Source organism: Lepisma saccharinum, chromosome 19 (genome assembly GCF_977018435.1).
Source record: "Lepisma saccharinum chromosome 19, izLepSacc3.1, whole genome shotgun sequence".
NCBI classification, from domain to species: Eukaryota; Metazoa; Arthropoda; class Insecta; order Zygentoma; family Lepismatidae; genus Lepisma; species Lepisma saccharinum.
Window position 1 is genome coordinate 65857010 of NC_139247.1, and position 19282 is coordinate 65876291.

At 39.9% G+C, this 19282-nt stretch overlaps 1 protein-coding gene across 14 annotated transcripts in view; it reads right to left on the reverse strand.

Moving 5' to 3' along the window:
• The window catches only part of SK (small conductance calcium-activated potassium channel), an 848626-nt gene that overhangs the window by 305027 nt on the left and 524317 nt on the right, over positions 1–19282 (reverse strand). The window contains exon 1 of one of the 14 annotated variants that reach the window (XM_083140999.1): positions 15639–15774. The exons of 11 other annotated variants lie outside the window; for them this stretch is intronic. In XM_083140999.1, coding sequence (XP_082997125.1) covers positions 15639–15683 — 45 coding nt within the window. In that variant the 5' untranslated portion in view covers positions 15684–15774. Of the gene's footprint in view, positions 1–2803; positions 3048–15638; positions 15775–19282 lie in introns of those variants that run through there. 2 more of the 14 variants (XM_083141000.1, XM_083141001.1) reach the window with 2 other exon arrangements.

The following is a 19282-nucleotide window of genomic DNA, read 5'->3' on the forward strand; positions in this document are numbered from 1 at the left end:
TGTGAAAGATATCGTTAAGGTTTTTTGAAATTATAGAGTTGTATAAGTCGACTTATATTTGAACTTACTTCATTTGTTCTGAAAATTATATCGGTATTTCTTAAAGCCTTGAGGATAATTCCCAGAGTATAGCTTCATCTTCGTACTAAAACATAATTCGGTGCATAACGATTCCTAAACTTCTTAGTGCTTTGTAACCTACAGAGGACAGGGTATGACACACGCGTAGACAAGAACACATACTGCTATAACATTTTTCAAGTACGGTTCGCGCTTTCTATTAAAGATTACATGAATTTCAACACCAAATTTCGAACGAATTTCATTGCAATGAACTGGATGCTTGCCAAAGTAATATAATATTGATCGTCCACGCTTAATGAGAAATTAATTAAGCTTAATTAACAATCATTTCCTGAAATTCAATTTCATATCATTGCGACAAAATTGACTAGAAATATATATTTAAAAAACTAACAAGATTATCATTGTGCAGATGTGATTTAAAGCTTGGGTGAACAAGAAATCAGATATAGTGATTGGAATCCAATGTTGCAACTATTAGAAAAAATAATGCATGGATTATAAACTACGGTATACAGGAAGTGGAGATGAAACATGCAAATATAATTTCAAGAATAGGATTTAAAATTGGAAAAATAATACAGTAAATTCTGTAATTGAAAAAAATCAATAGAAACAGAAAATTAATTATTCAAAATTATGTAAATGAGAGTAACTAAACGCGGAAAATGATTCCATTAACTAAAAACATTTAATTAGAATATATTACCCATAAACCTATACTAAATTTGGTATTTTTAAAAATGATTTAGTAACTCTAAACACACATGCCCAACTGGATGATAATTACTAAAAAAAAATGTGCTGATGTACAATAACTTGGGTTTTGCATATTTTCTGGTTATTTCAGCTAAACATCTCTTTCAAGATAGGAAACGTAAGTCTATGTTTTTTTGTTTGAGTTTTAGGGACAGATAGGCTAATCGGGACTGGACCTACAGTTTAAAGTAGGATCCGAACCACTATGTGTCTTCACCGGGTATTGTGGAAGATCTCAATGTATTTATACGCATGTAACCAAGGAATATTTGATATTATGCTACATGGCATAAAATTGTATTTAAGAATATAAATAAAAATCTGACTACAGATTGAGATTCTTTTCCATCCCTACATTATCACACCCCTACAAGAGGGGAGATATTTGCTGGAACAGAGGAAATGAGGATGAGTGAAATCAGGCCGCCAAAAAAAAGTGTCGACCTATAATTTGACAATTGTGCTATTTGTTTGTGAAATATTTATACCCTTTACATATTTTCTTTCAAGTGCCAAAAGATAATTATGTGAAGTTCATAATCATCATATTGTAAAGAAAAATAGAGAAATTAGTAAACTTTGTATGCTTCTGCACAATGCATATTGAGATACAACAGAATAATAATAATGCAGAAAATATTGAATAGAGAATTTTGCGGAGTAATTATTAAGGCGATTTAAATGCAGTATATTGAACTTGTCTTGGGGGAGAGAATAATATATATATGGACGTCTGAGCGCCATATGAGAGACCAAGGTTCGATTCCCGGCGGGGATGAATTGAGGTGGGAATTTTTACAGCAACGTCTCTACCTGGAGTGGCTGTGGGCGTGGTGCTTATCACACCACCTCCAAAATGTCCGAGATCGAGAATGTGTGGGGCCCTACCGCCCACATCTCCTAAATTAGCTTGCATGGCACAGTGCAATGTACACTTTGCCTACCTTAGCTAAGATAAATAACACTTTAACAAAATGGTAAATCTCCCCGCGCATAGAGCACCGCACCATGAATGCACATTTAGCGGATGTCGATGTAGGGCTCCACACATTCTCGATCTCGGCCATTTTGGAGGTGATGTGATCCGCACCACGCTCCGACTGCTTTTACCCTAAGGGTTACCCCAAGGTACCCATTGATTTGGAGCTGGGTAATCCCCAGAGCCGCTTTGTGCTGGGACAAGGTCGGGAAAATTCCGACCTTAGACCATTCACCCCGGGAATCGAACCCAGGTCTCTCGCCAGACCACATATATATTTTTTATTATTGTTAGTAAATTATCGGCAGTAAGATATATCTGTGAATGTAATCTCTGTAATAACACACAAACGTATCGTTCAATTCTGAAAGGGTCCCTGGTTCGCTACCCAGTGGAGGTACATAGTCGTTCGGTGGTAATGTCGTCGCCTTGTAACCAAAAGGTCCTGGGTTCAATACCCGGTGGAGGCACATTGCACAGTGGTTCGGATCCCACTTTAAACTGTAGCTCCAGTCCCGATTAACCTCTGTGCATATTATGTGATATTATAATATACCAGGAACCCATGAATTCCAATGGGTTTATTTTGTTCCACTGCAGGAGCGGAACCCCTTTCTCGCACAATTTAAATTCGGTCCAAAGTTGCGTATTGTTTCATTGAAAAATGGTTCCTGGACCGAATTTAAATTGAACTGAAAAAAGGCTCCTGGACCGAAATGAAATACTTTACAGAAAAAAGGGTTCTTTTCGGTCCAGATCTCATTTACGCTCGCTTGACCGGAATAATTTTACAGTGAATTTAAATACAACACCAGCATTGTAAGGTGTCATCCACCGTGGCATAATGGTTAGAGTATAGCGTTTCAAAGCCAGGGGGAGGGTGTCCTACGTCAGAATTAACCGCAAATAAGGTACGACAGGTACAGCAAGAGGCAAAACAATGCATGTTGAGAATAGGAGACGAAGAAATATGTTACTCACAAGACATCCCCTACCTTTGACGAGGTCCCGAGATAGAAGACTAGCATGAACCTCTACGTGAGGTCGACAGCTTCAGAGGAAGACGATATGAGTCTATCCGAGGCGCCCTCTCCATAGCTACCGACCGGCATGGCGGTCAGACGAGTCGCGGGCCAACCTTTGACGACTGGACAGAGATTCCGTGATGGCTAACATGTCTAGCGTGGCACCACTTGGTCCTAGACGCACTACCTCCGAGGTGTTGGTCTCGGTACTGGTGCCGGAGGAAGCGACATGGACCTCCGTCCGCGCGATACGAGTTCCGCGCATGCGCACGCTGGAAGACACGCGTCGCGCTCTGTCGCAGGAGGAATATGTGACGTCATGTGGATGGGGAGTGCGAGCGATCCAGTCCCCACCCTTATCGTTTCAGGAAGAGGACTGCACACGTCAGTCAAATGCATTGTGTTTATTTTGGTTGATGAGGGAAATAAACAAGCTTATCATTGAGTTATTACAGTGATTTCTCGATACACTTCTCTTCACGAAGGGTTAATTGAAGTTTCTGCACCCCACCACATATGACATTTCCATATAAGCCCGCACTGCATACCCTGTCCCAGTCATCTATTGAACAAAGCCGCGCATAGCAGCAGAGAAGGAGGAAGGGGGTCGAGAGAACAGAGCGAGATGCAGTGCACGCTGCTGGGAAGGCTGTTAACTGCAGTCGCTTTACCCCTCCACGCAATCCCGTTCCCTCTCACGTGCTCATTGGTGGAGCCGTCGTTCGCCTACTCCAGAGGTAGTTGGGACAGAATGTAGCAGGTTCTTATCACATGCAAGGTACTCACTCTACCGTCCAATAGGAGCCGCGGTGATCTACTAGTAGCACGCGGGAGACCCGGGTTCGATTCCCGGGATGGGTGATCTAGGGTCGGAATTTTTCCTGCCTTGTCGCCGCATAAAGTGACTTCAGGGATCACCAAGCCTTTCAAATCAATTGGTACCTAGGGTCATTTCTGGAGGTAAAGGCGGCCGGAGGGTGGTGCTGATCACATCACTTCGAAAATGGTCGAGATTAAGAATGTGTGATGCCCTACACGCAAATCCTCTAAAAGTGCCTTCATGGTACGGTGCTATATGCACGAGGAACTTTACCTAACTCTAACATCCAACTCGTCAGGTGATGCAGCGCTTGTTGACTTCTAAGCTGGCCTCCGTGGCGGACTGGGCATGGTTTCTCTTTGTGACTGTCCCATCATCAATTTCATCCTGTCATGACTCATCCTCATCATTGCGATTAGCCAAAAGTGGCAGAAAAGAGAAGTAAAATAAAGCAAATCAGTCAACCAGGAACATCTGTAGTAACTTATCGTATTGACCAACGTTTCACACAATTTCTGATCTCGCCATACAGTTTACAGAACGTTCTCGAACTTTACTGTATGAAATTGTCACCAATAGGTGGCAGTATCGGCACTGCATAACTGCGCATGCTCAATGAAACAGCAACTACTGTTCATTCGCGAAACAAGTAAAACGGGTAACTGCAGAAAAATATAAACATGAAAAGGAAAACTTCCAAATTTCAATAAAGGCGAAATTATGACCATTCCTCCAGATGCAAAATCTCGGTATCAGTTCGTTGTATTGGCGACACTTTAAAATCGGATATTTTGTGTTTCGTATGGTTCGTACTTACCAATTGTGTATTGCAGAACATATTTGATGGTGCCATTAAGGTTTTCACACGATTAGAAACATTTTTTACACTAAAATAAACCATTTCTCGAAGTGTTACGGAACGCACGTCATGGTGCGAGCCACACAAACCATTCACGGATAGCCCCAAAAACCATTCACGCATAGCCCCAAAAACCATTTGGGATCGTATAACCATCCACGAATAGCCCCAAAAACCATTCCCGGATAGCCCCACGGACAATTCGCAGAAGGTTAGGTCAGGTTCAGTTAGGTTAGGCAAAGCAAACATAGTTTAAAAAAAACGGCGTGGTTACGTTTTCGCTTAAATTGAAGCAACAGGAATTGATTTCCGGCTGAAATAGATTGAAAGATGAAAGAATATACCTTGAAGAACTTCGACAATGCTACAGAAACTGATTTCCGTAAGTAGTTTCTTCTGTACATTTGAAGAAAAGTGTCTCCGATATAACGAACTGTTACCGAAAACGCAACGCGAAACTGAACATCTTGAAAATCCATCATGTTAAAGGTAAGGTCAACAAACTTGATACAATAAAGGAATCTGAATGTACGTTTCGCAGTGTAAACACAATTATTGCAACACTGAAACCAAACTTTTTGGTGACGAAAAAATTCAATGACACACGTGTTTGAAACATAGTGTCGATTACCTTCCCTCCAAGTCCACGATGTTTTTAGAAGCTCTAAACAAAGCAAAATGTATGCAGACAGTGTTACCTGCACAGTCCAAAGCAGAAACTTCTGATCCGCATGGTCTTGGTAACTCTTGTGCTTCGTACTCCTTGCGAAGTAACGTTTCAGCATTTAAATTTGCATCACTGACTATGTTTCTGTTCAGAGATTATTTTCAACACATAAGATGATCCTCATCAGGTTGTTTGGAACCTACTTCAGGATAATATATAATTAGAGCCCATTTTAGGAAGGAGAGAGAGAAAGAAAGAATGAAAGAACATACAGAGAGAGAGAGAGAGATAATATAAAGGAGAGAGATAAGAAATAAAGAAAGAACAGAGAAAAGAGGAAGTCATATACATCCACTTCTTGCCCATTCTTTAACATTTTCAAAATTGATTTTTGAAGTTTAGCAAATCAAATTCCTAAGATTGCTAGGGCATTGGTTGTTCACAATTTACTAACACGTTCGAGATATCGTGCTTAATGTATGACAGGCGTACCCGAAGGTGTTAAGTCATCAATTCTGTAGCCACGATAACTACCGGAAATTTAGAGTATTTCAGTTGAAAGTTTTGTATATACATCCAAGGAATGGTCTGGTATTGCATTTGGGCGAAATCGGTCAAAACGTGTCAAGACAGCGAGTTTCCTTAAAACGCATAGCATTACTTAGGCTATACGTTTGGAATGATACTTGCTTAAAATATAGCGGTAGGGGTCACTTTATTACCGCTGTGACGTCAGAATTTGGACTGGCTTCAAGTATGCACATTAGATATAAGCAAAGATGTTCCGGAAAAGGTGAAGGATGTTCGATTAAAGCAGGATTGAATGGGATGTTCTCACGTCAACATAATGAACGTTGATGAAGTTGTGACTGAGATGACCAATCCACGACTCGTGATTATAATTGTCCATCCTTTACTTAGCATACTTTAATGCTATATTGTATATTTGCTCCTGTCACATATACAGTTCCTGAAAGCCATTCCTGTCTTTCTTTATCATCAAGCTTTCACCATTTCGTTTATCTTCAGTTCCTTCCGCTTTCCGGTTGAACGTCTCCGAGAAAAAAGGAGAGAGGGTTGGAAGTCACAAGGGAGCTAGCGATCACAATTTCCGAGAAGATTCTTGCTGAAAATACAACGAAACTGCTAAATGAAGCCACTGCAAATAATCGATAACGGCGGAGGATGGACTCCCCCCCCCCTTTCTCTCGTTTGCGGTGAGAGAGCATCAGAGCGGAAGAGAGCTGTGGCTGCTATATATATCTTCCACGCGATCAGCCTTGCTTCATCCTTAACTGCCCTGCTCCATAATGTCTTGGGAGGACAAAGTGATGGAGCGTATCCTCTACAAGAGAGGGTAAGATCATCGGCCGGGAATAAAGTCTAGGGGTCAGTCTTTCCAGAATACACCGGTGTATGGGCTGATGAACGTTTCGGCGTTCTTGAAACTCTCCATTGAAAACCAAAGCTCGATGGCGAGTCGTGGCTTTTTGGCGGTGTAGAAAGATGTTATGGTAAACCGAGCAAGGTTTGAAAAATAGACTGACAAGGGTGGTTATCTAAGTGTCCCCCTCCGATTTCTATGAAACCTGGCAGGTGTATAGAGGGGCCCAAAGGAAGAAATACGTGTTTTTTTGTTTCGGCTAAAAAACGGTTTTAGTGGGCAAAACCCCCTCTCAAATGTCAAGACGAGGACAAATTGAAGTGGGGATCTGACCCCTGTGTCCCCCTCCGATTTCCATGAAACTTGGCAGGTGTATAGAGGGGCCCAAAGGAAGAAATACGTGTTTTTTATTTCGGCTAAAAAACGGTTTTAGGGGGCAAACTTCCCCCTCAAATGTCAAGATGAGGAGAAATTGAAGTGAGGATCTGACCCCGAAACCACGTAAATATAGCATAGGAAGAACACGCACATATAATTGGAACACACACAGCACAGAACTGTAGGATTGTCGGTACCAAACGCAAGTGCTATCGTGAAGGACGATGCCTGTTGAAGTTCTGTGCTAATTAATGTTTTATACATGCTGTCTATTCATCTATGGTAGTATCCTCTTGTGTTCTTGGCTATGGATATCACCTATATGATATCAAGGTCATGCTTGATAGGGTTGTGGTTCCCGTGTGCGGCTCTTTTGACTCTCCGTTACCCTGCTCCGGTCAGTCTATCGTTATGCCCATGCCTATCCGGGAACAAAGGTGTCTATGAATTCGGCATCTCTCTACAATTGCACAACGTTTAGTACCGACAATCCTACAGTTCTGTGCTGTGTGTGATCTTCCTATGCCATATTTACGTGGTTTCGGAGTTTCAATTTCTCCTCATCTTGACATTTGAGTACGGTTTTGCCCCCTAAAACCTTTTTTTAGCCGAAACAAAAAAAAAAAACACGTATTTCTTCCTTTGGGCCCCTCTATACACCTGCCAAATTTCATGGAAATCGGGGGCAGGGGGCACTTAGATAACCTCCCTTGTGCGTTATATTCACGCGTATCGCTTGTACTATCCATTGCATTTAGAATGTCAGTTGTAGGCCCTTGCTTGCCCCTCCTGAACTATAAAATATTTTAATGTGAACCTACACAAACCTACGAAAATAACATTCATGTATTTCCGATTTTGCTGCTTAGACTCTGAAATTATGCTAAATCCTTCTACGTGCTGCTAGCATGTATTACTAATTATTTATTTTTTCGCATAACTGTAGTTTCAAGTTCAATTATACCTCTACTTTTGGAACTTTGAACTTGCGTTACTTATTATTCACTACAGTAATATTGTTAATTTTCCCATAAAATTGTTTACAATGCCCCAACAAACGAAATGGGTTCAGCATAGAACTTGAAAAGGTTTGAGAAAATTGTTTGTTTACCTCCAATTTTCAACCGATTTCCTGCCATAAAAAATCCTCACGAACTAAATCGGGCAGTATAAAGAAAAGATAAGAGGATGGATCGTGGCATGGTTCTAAAAGGCTTATCGCTGGGTCGGCATACTCTTTTCTTTGTTTGAAACATATCCGCTGGTGAAGTAGAAATAAGATTCGGGCAATTTTATTTTTATTTCCTGAAAACGAGTAGCAGATTTCGTGCGAAATATTTTTGAAATAAATTGGGGTGCTACCATTGTGTGAAGCTTTAAAGTACCGGTATTACCGGCACTTAAAACTCATTTATTACTAAACTGTCTTTACAAGATTAGGATTCACGGAATAGTTGTGAATACGTTAAAATTTAATATAGCTCAAATCGACGTACATCATTTCTCCGTGACGCAAACACTTTTCCCGTCTAAAAAAGAAGTTAACACATTCGTTGTTATTGATTTGTGCCCTATAGTCAAAATATTCCACTTGAGAAAATTTTCTACAGTGTTGCCAACTACAAAATATGATCTGTGTCCGAAGACTCTGCGCCACTATCATTGGTTTCGTAAATTTGATTTGATAGTTACGCTGTTATAGTTTATAAATTAATTTTTGGATTGAAAAGCAAGAAGCGACGATTATGCGTTGAAATATGATAGATAGAGAGAGAGGAGGGGAGAAAGAAATAAGAAAAGTGGGTGAGGGAGAGAAAGAGAAGAGAAGGGAAGGAGAAAATATTCTTACATTCTCTCTCGTTCCCCTTTGTCAGAGAAAGAGAGAGTAGAGAGAAAGAAATACTTTTCTCCCTCTCTCTTTAGGAAGGATAGAAAAAGTGGAGACAGACAGAAGAAGAAGGAAGATTGCATAAATAGAGAAAAATTGGAATAGAGGGGAGAAAGAAGCTCTCTCTCTCTCTCTCTCTCTCTCTCTTCTTTCTCAGGAAAAGAGAGAGGAAAGAAAACTTAGAGAATGAAAGAAAGAGAGCTAACTCTCTTCCTCCGTCCTTAAGAAGGAGAGAAAGGGTGGATACAGAGAAGAAGCAATACGAAAGATGTACGACTTAGGAGAGAGAGAAATGCGATATTTAAACACACGAGAGAAACAGGACATGACATAGAGTGGGATTAGGCTAAGCAGATAGGAAGGGAGAAGAGAATGCTAGTGAGAAAATGGAAGGAAGCCATGGAAATAGAGAAGAAAGGTGAAGAAGACACAAGAAGGTGTTAGAAAGAGTGGAAAGGACAAGAGAGAAAGAGGAGAGAAGAAGGAAGAAGAATGAAGGAAAAAGAGCGTGACATAAAGAGTCCAACCACATTCTAGATGGAAGAAAATATGTTTAGCCTTTTAGGTGAAGTTGACAAGGGAAAGCCACCTGCTAGAATGTTCCAGAACAACTTTCTAATAGTTTGGAGGGGAGTAATGTTTGTGTATATATATATTCCTGTTTTTGTACCTTGTTACATTTGTACTTGGTGCAGAGTCTGAAGAAGACCTTGCTAGAAGGTTGAAACGTTACGTTTAGTTTATGTTTTATAATAAAATAAATTTCTGCCTTGGTCAGCATATTGAGTTTTTCATATCATGGAAACAAGGCTTAATGGCGTTATAACGGAAGAAAGATAGAAGAAAAAGAGACAGAGAGGAATAGATGGAGGGTATTAAGCCATCTCTCTCTTTCTCTCCCCTTCTTCTCAGAAAAATGAAGAGGAAAAGAAAGGAAAATGAGAGAGACAGAGAGAAAGTGGAGATTGCTCTTCTTTCGCTCTCTTTACAATTAATCCCATGTTCGTCACCAGTTGAAAAATTAAACTACAGTCCTTGATTAAATCCAAAAACGCCGTAGCGGCGATTAAGTGCCAAAACAAATCGGGGCCAGGAAAGTTTACTTTCTCTTCGTAAACAAGGCGTAGCACTGAGAGGCCAGGTGAGGGAGGATAAATGTGAAAAAATAGGGGGGAGTGGGGGGAAGCTGTCCCAACGCCTTCCCTAATCTTCAAATATCCATTTGGTATTTCATTTTTGAAGTAACCATTTCTTACAACTATTCCACATGTAGTACAATGGGATCCATGAGTATTACCGTACAAATTATACATGACCATGTTCGTGCACTTTATTTGACCCAAGAGCTTCAAGAATTAAAATAAAACTTCGCTTAAAAACACATAGGTTGTAAGAGGAAAATTAATGAAAATGGCCATGGACAATTTGCACGGTAATACTCATGGATCCCACTGTACACCATTGCTACACAATTCGTATCAACAACAAAGTCAGAGAATATAAACCTCCTTGTTTAAATCTGGCCTTGCTTCCTAGAACAATTAGCCAACTTTTATCCTGACAGAGATGAATACGCTAAACATGAAAGAACCTAACGTGCCTTATTGATACAAAGAGCCAAGTTTCTGACCAATTCTAACTTCTCTCTTTCTCTCATCATTCTTACTGACACAACTGAAGCCAAAATCGCTGCTAAGGCAAGAGGCTATTCGTATTAATTCGCATTCACTATCTCTCTCTCTCTATTAATCTCTATTTTCCTCAGTGACTCGTCTGGCGGAACATGTTATCATACGTCATTCTGTCGAAAAGGATACCCCCACCTCCCTCTCAGTCCGTAAATCAATAGAATGAATTTGAAGCCTTCTCCCGCAGGTAAAGCGATGATTAATATTTGCCTGCTCTTCGCCCAACAGGTTGTCAGATCGATTCTCGACCCGGACATAACTTCACCCAGCACACCATCATAGGATTACACGGTGGCTTTGCGATGGACATGTACCTGCAGTAAACATTCTTCCCAAATCGGACAGTTTGCTCTTTTCAAAGTCTCGCTAGTGTGGTGGGAAAAAGCGCATTTTCTGTTGCTACAACTTGACTTTTTGATCTTTCTTAGCTACATTTTTGTTCGAAATCTTGTAACGATTTGCGTTGAAGGGACACTCGCAAAGAGCACCGATTTGAAGATTCACGTTGAAGGGACACTCGCAAAGAGCACCGATTTGAAGATTCACGCTGAAGGGACACTCGCAAAGAGCACCGATTTGAAGATTCACGTTGAAGGGACACTCGCAAAGAGCACCGATTTGAAGATTCACGTTGAAGGAACACTCGCAAAGAGCACCGATTTGAAGATTCACGTTGAAGGAACACTCGCAAAGAGCACCGATTTGAAGATTCACGTTGAAGGGACACTCGCAAAGAGCACCGATCTGTACACGTTGAAGGGACACTCGCAAAGAGCACCGATTTGAAGATTCACGTTGAAGGGACACTCACAAAGAGCACCGATTTGAAGATTCACGTTGAAGGGACACTAGCAAAGAGCACCGATCTGAAGATTCACGTTGAAGGGACACTCGCAAAGAGCACCGATTTGAAGATTCACGTTGAAGGGACACTCGAAAAGAGCACCGATTTGAAGATTCACGTTGAAGGGACACTCACAAAGAGCACCGATTTGAAGATTCACGTTGAAGGGATACTCGCAAAAAGAGCACCGATTTGAAGATTCACGCTGAAGGGACACTCACAAAGAGCACCGATTTGAAGATTCACGTTGAAGGGATACTCGCAAAAAGAGCACCGATTTGAAGATTCACGTTGAAGGGACACTCGCAAAGAGCACCGATTTGAAGATTCACGTTGAAGGGACACTCGCAAAGAGCACCGATTTGAAGATTCACGTTGAAGGGACACTCGCAAAGAGCACCGATTTGAAGATTCACGTTGAAGGGACACTCGCAAAGAGCACCCATGTCCTGGTCGGAATTCGAACCCGAGATTCCTGGACCACGTCACTGGGAATACCATGAAGAGAGAGGGAAGGAAAAAGAATGAGAAAGAAAGAGAGGAAAAGAGACAGCGAGGGAATCCCATGGCAACCGAAGCAGCGTCCACCTGAAAATATTTTGCCTTGAACACACCCAAACGACTTTCTCTGGTGACGTCACAGAACAAGACCTGTGCAGAATACATTCAAGAGTATACAGGGTGTCACAGTACAAACTTGCACGTGAAGACAATCAAGTTTTCCACATAATCATTTCCTTGATGAGGCTTCATTTCGACGCTACGAGCCCTTGAAAAACAGCGTTTTATCCCGGACAAATATAGCCATGCATGGTTGCCACTGAGACGTCATTTTTCGTACATGTTTACAAATATTTTTTTCCAAGTTACAAAATTTAGAAAAAGACTACCGTGCACTAACTCTGTCTCTTTTGAGTAGAACAAAAAATGGTCAATTTAGCTTTAGTACTAGCAGTGTTTCTCATCGTCTGTATCCTTGACAAAGGGCGGAATAATTTGATTTCGTCGTAATCTCATAAAGGGCAGAATTGTTCTATGCTTCGAAACGTATAGATCTGATTATTCAGAACTCAGATTTGTGTTACAAATACTAGTAACAAGAAGTAGGAACGGAAGATGTATTTACACCGGTCTTAATCCTGTGAGCTTACAGCCACGCCCTACTGAAACAAGGGTATTGGTAAGTTCGGCTAATATGGAACAGCGGGGCAACACAAGACACAGGTCAGTGTGACAGCTTTGTCTTTCTTTTATCTTTAAAATTTAGTAATTTTCTATGTGGATACCGATAATATGCTGTTCACGTCTTCGTATACGCATACAGTGGCGTGCGCAATAATTGTAAAAGGACTTTCTTCCAATTTTGGTAGGAATAGGGGGGCGGCGGGCAGTATGGCCTGGCGGGCAGTACGGCCCACTGTGTTTTTTCAGGATTTGACGCGAGGTAGCAGCACCGTACAGTACTACTTACCCGACGCCAGTGTCTTTCCGCCATGTGCAAAGAGTAGGCTGTTGTCAGTGCAGTCTGTTAGGAGATATTTCATTTTATTTGTTTTGCAGCTCTCGGCGTGCTGTCTCGGCTAACTTATAGGGCTTTCTGTGTTGAAATAGGTAAGATAGCAATGCAATATGCTGCACTATTATTACTATATACTATGTCTAGAATATGTCCTGTGAGTTTCAAACAGTGACGTTTGTTCGTTTGGTTAGGAGCCATTTTCTTCCTTAACGATCTCCGTCGGGTGGTATGGCCCATACTGAAGTCGGGCGGTATGGGTCAAATAAAGACATGATTATATTTCAGGGGCCGATGCCAAAGTTTAAGAAGAAGCCTGCAGGTGAAGGCCATGGAGAATGGTCTGCCGATGACATGAAATTAGAGAACAAAATGTCGGTTCGAACCTCGGGAGAAAGGCATAATGTACCAAGAACTACTTTAGGCAGAAAACTTCATAGTGTTAAAACTAAACCACAGGTAGAAATGAAACCTGAACTGGATGGTTTTAAACTAACTTTCAATGAAATGTACGAGAACAAGCTAGTCACGCATATGAAAAACTTGGATGCTCGGTTAATGCCATAGTCGAGAAATTAATTCTTAAAACTCTCCTTTGATTTAGCAGAAAGTTTGAAACTGCCACATCAATAAAGAAAAGAAAACGGCAGGTAAAGATTTTTATTTAGCGTTCATGAAGAGCCATCCTGAAATAGCCGATAGAAGACCTGAGTCCACTAGTCTAATGCGGGCAGTAGGCTTTAATAAATAATAATTAAAAGTTTAAACACTGTATTACCAACTATGTAAAGTATTATATGATTAAAATAAAAAATTTAGCGCTCAAAAATATGTTTCGTTTCACATATTTCCTCTTTTTAAATTGTTGGCCATACCACCCGACACTGAGAAGTTTTTCATAAATGTGGATATAAACTAAAATTGTCACTTACCTTTTATTTCACACATAAAAATTATTTTCTCAGTATGTACTATGTAAAAACCAGTGCTTCAAAAAATTGTATTGCAGAATTTTACATGATTCTCTTTGTTTTTTATAGATTTTATGATATTTTCCTTAAGAGGGCCATATTGCCCGCCGTTCCCCTATCAGCCTGCAGAGCAGTAGAGCGACCAGGGATTTAGTAAGTGTTTTTAACACAGACTGTTCAAAAAATATTTTCCCTATATTGCTGTCAGAAACTGGGAAGTGACGGTACGATTTTGTTCTTACAAAAAACGTTTAATTGAAAAGAAATAGAGGCATTTAATAGAGAAAATTTTCAAGTTTACAACCTCCATTTTTAATTTGTTTTCATGACGTCAGCATCACGTGAGCGCCCTTACGTCAGTCGAGCAATATGGCTTCTAGCCAGGTAGAAAAAGCTTTCTGTGTGCTTGAATACAACTGATATCTGTCGTGTTACAACAAGATCACACATAGAACATTTGTAAGTGAGCCATGTAAACTTCACGACATACTCTTCCAAACATGTAAGTATTTCAGCCCCGTTATTGAAACTCTGGTTTCTTTAAAACTTCGAAACTATCTATTTCTTTTAAGCTCATCCTGATAACGAGAGATAAAAGACGGTAGCATTAGCACATAAGAAAGCTATATCGGTATATCGACTTAGTGTTGCCGGTATCGATAACGGTTCCGATTCATCGAATTTTCTAACACATGCTCTTAATTCAAGAAGGGCTTCCCGATAGTGCAAAGGTGTAGTCTTGCAATCAAGGGTCACCGAGTTAGATTCCCGGTCTACAAAGCATTTATTAGGCCGTTACTTGAATATTGTTCCTCTGTACTCTATATGATTAACAGAAATAACAATAATAAATTAGAAAAATGCAAAATTGGGCTATTCGTAGTGTACCGAATACAGCACACACGACTTCACGAACGAGCAGGCGAATCCAGACGAAAATATGGTTCCTACTCAAAATTCATCAGACAATTCACACACACAAATACTTACTAAGCGGCAAAGTAATTATATCTACGAGTAGTAACATGCATTATCCCAATCTGCGATCTAATAACACCAACAGTATCAGAGTTTCAAAATGTAATAAGGCAAGATACGGATCAAAATCCCTACCACCGCTAGCAAGTAAGGCGTGGAATCAACTGCCTGTAGATTGAAGAAAGGAGAGAAATTTGTTTAAATTTAATACTGACACTGTGCCTCATTTACCTTATTGCCTCCTTCCCATATAACTTACTTAATTTTTATTTCTTGTGTTTTTCAATTATGTAGGTACACTTGTAATATTCTATATTTTGTACATTTACAAACATTTAGCTTAATTGTATAGCTTAAATTAATTCATTTTGTTCACGAAGTTGTTTATATAGTAATAAGCTGTGTAAATTAGTTTAAGCTTAATTGCAACCCTACTTCAAATAATAAATAATATTAATAATAATCTGTTTCAGATCCCATTTTAAACTGCTGATCTAGTCCCGATTAGCCTACTTGAGGATAAAGTGAATTCGAAACGAAACAAACATTGACGAACTGTTTGACTTCTACGATCAAAGACACGGATAAAATACAATGTCATCCAACTTGCCTCCCGACGGCGCAGTGGTAGCGTCGTTGCCTTGTAATCAAGGGGTCCCGGGTTCGATACCCGGTGGAGGCACATAGTGGTTCGGATCCCACTTTAAACTCTAGGTGCAGTCCCGATTAGCCTTACTGTGCACTTAAAACTGTCTTCATCGAGAAATATGCTACAGCTATCCTGAAGCACGTACTTACAAGTATTTCGGATATCGAAACATCGCCTCTCCTCCGCTGTGCCATATCCGTATCGAGCGTCCAAACAGCTATAAGTGCTATAACCGCCTCGTCCGACCGATTAAGAGAGTTTTATGCCACACTCGGCCCAATGTAATAGCCGCAATTCACAAGAAACAAAAGAAACACATGCAACGCAATGCTGGGAAGAGGATGTGACGTAATAGGAAGCCAGTTGAAGGTTGATAAATTAGCTACACTTGCAAATTCCCTCGCCAGGGAGTCAGCTGGTTTTCCAAACGTTCGTCTCTCCTTTACAATACAGCCTTCCTTGTTTACGAAGTGATACGCTTTAATAAACAATGCACCGTTCCACTTAAGTGAATTTTTCTCCCTATGTTTAGATATCACGTTTGATGTGGAAAGGAGTCCTGTTCAATAGTAACTAAGAACGACAAACAATCACTAGTACTTTGCATATGCCTAGACCTTACGCAAAATAGGAACACTAGATTGCCAGGACATACTTATTGCATTGTAGAATTATTGCTCTTGTAGTCTACAGTTATTACAAGCACAAGAAAACAGTTTTTCGTTGTGACGTTTCAGGAGAACACACGCTCCCTTCATCAGACATTTATTTTTAGTTTGACTAAAGATACAGTTACAACAATGGTTAGCAATTTTTTAAACAAAAAGAATCTAAAAGTTGCTATATTACAACAATGTAACATTGACAACATCCATTGTATAACGGATTGTTTATGTTTAAAAAATAACCATTCTTATAACTGTATCTTTAATCAAACTAAAAATAAATATCTGATGAAGGGAGCGAATGTTCTGAAACGTCACAACGAAAAACTGTTTTCTTGTGCTTGTATTAACCGTAGACTACAAGAAAATAATTCATAATTATACCGTATATGCATATATGCTACATAACATTATCCCATTTAACGCAGTTGAATTGAGAAAAGCTGCTGTGATTTATAATTCTAGCAATTTTCTATAACCAATGTACAGTCACCAGCAATAAAAATGGCTCACCTAGATCCTGAAGTACTCGCTTCCCTGAAAGCGTGTTGTCTAACTCTAAGGCGGTGGTAGACGTTGTCATTGAAAATTTGCTATTAAAATCGCCGTAGAGTTAGGCAACACACAACACCTTGCAGGGAAGCGAGCATTTCAGGATCTAGGAGTCCCATTTTTATTGCCGGTGGCGGTACAACAATTTTTGCCCTTCTGCAAGAGTATTTATTGCCTCTCCGATGGCACAGTGATAACACTGTCGACTTGTAATCAAGCTGTCCCGGGTTCGATCCACAGTGGAGGCACACAGTGTTTCGGTTACACTTTAAACTGCACGCCCCGATTAGTCTATCTGTGCAGAGGTGACTTGTGGTCAGCATGACGAACCCTCGTCGTTGCTGTAGGTTTCCATGATCGATTTACGTCACTTATTCGTAGCTCCGGAATTTCCTCACGATGGTGGGTGACCCACCCGTCCCTTATACACTGGCCGAAATCTCAGGAGAAAAATTGTTACGCTTCCCTCCCAGGAGAGACGAACCAGCGCGCGTCCTGTATCCCGAGCCCAAAATCTGTCGCTTTAGACCAAATGGTCAAGGTCAATTAATTACCCAATATATAATTTTACATGTTTTTAATGGTTTTTTCAATTGTGACTTGTAGTCAGTGTTTTTTTTTCTGGTGGTAAGCTTTACCGGCACCTTTTAGTAGGTGAGAATAAAACTAATGATATTTTATGGTAACGAAATGAATGTGTGTGTAACTACGTAGTTGCACGATCATTTACAAACATACAGCACAATATTTTGACTAATTATTATAAAAGCAGAGTAACAACCAAATTGAAGAGTTAGTGTTTTAAGTCCACTTTATGCACAGTAATGCTAATCAAGACTGGAGCTACTGTTTAAAGTGGGATCCGAAACACTATATGCCTCCACCGGATATCGGACCCGGGATCCCTTGAGTACAAGGCGACGACGGTACCACATCGCATCAGGAAGGCCCAAATTGAAGAATACCGGACCCTTCTCCCCCCCCCCCCCCCAAAGCACTGCTTGTAGATATGGAAGTTTGGAATATTACGTAACATAACATTTTCTTCGATTATAAAAATAATTCCTGAAAAAGCTCGGTGACGGTGATTGTTTTATGATTTTTTCAACTTCTCCTAGCAGAAAGACTAATTATCGTAGAATTTTGGAAATCAATGTCGCATGAAACTTGAACCTTCCTTAAAGTAATGAGCACTGTCTGGATCCGAAAATAATTATTTATGTATAAAAAGACAAAATTAAAAATTACCTTACTCACCATGCGCTCTTCCCATGGACAAGGTATTCTCCATTGACATGCAACAGTAAGTATCGTAGACTAGTGGGAATGAATGTAGAAGCAAATCGGAACCTTAGTAGAATGCATTTAGGGACTTCATTTTAATGCTAAGAGAACCAAACCTGACCTTCCTAACCTAACCACAAAAGCATATATTGAACAAAATCTTAAGTAATCGCTAAAAATCCGCAGTGTGTGTTAACAGACGTGAATTGAAATAGAACCATGTAAAAATTGCATTCGTAGCATGATGAAATCGCAATAAAACAAAAGGAACGTGTCCCAAAATCTCCAGTTAAATGTCATAGAAGCGAAATCTTGGTCAAAATTCTTGAAGAATATATTTCGGTCGTCTATGGACTTTTTCTTATTTAAAAGCATAAGTACCTTTTTTCTGAAACTGAACTGAAATTTGGTGATAAACTCTTCCCAATTGGTTCAGCAGATTCTAGACTTGGGCTCTGTCTATTATTCACCAAGTGCTTAATATGGTCGCTGTGTATTTCTCCTTTATCTGCAAACACATAGCAAATTTTTCATTGGATACTGCACACGCTGCTCGTGGAAATCTCGCAATTACTTATTTATTTATTTACTGCCCTCAACAGAGGTAAACCTCCAATTACAGACGGCAGCAAAAAACAACAAAGAAAACAATACAATTACCAAATATATTATTAAGAAACAGTTTAAAACACACAAATACTAACTTACCATTACAAGCAAAACAGCAACTGCTGGGATACCTGCAACAGGTCATCCAGGACGATGCAACATATACATTACCAGAAACATCTCACAGCGGCACAGCAGCCATGGACATATCGCACAATCTTTGACATCATCCGATGCAAAGCCAACACACTGTACGCCATTACAACAACAATATATGAGCAACTGTTACACAATATGAACACTTGTCAACTATTTTGTGCTCTCGATGTGCATTCATAATCTAACATCTAATGGTGAGGTGCTATTTATACCACATGCAAAATACTCTAAGCTCCCAGTGCTAAAGTGCCATGCTATCCCGTACAAGGCTTCAATGCTAAGGTGAATGGAGAGGATATTTTCCTAAGGTAGATAGGTGTTTCAGTAACAAAATTATTATAATTTATCTTCCTAGTGAAATTCTCTTAAATATACGTAATATTCGCTTTATATTATGCGGGTACCTACATTTTCACTACCTAAATACTTTACAAGAAAGCAATATAGCATGTAAAAGATTAAAAGATAAAACGTTATTGCTGTAAAATGATTAATCAGTTATGAATCTGAATTACTAATTATAT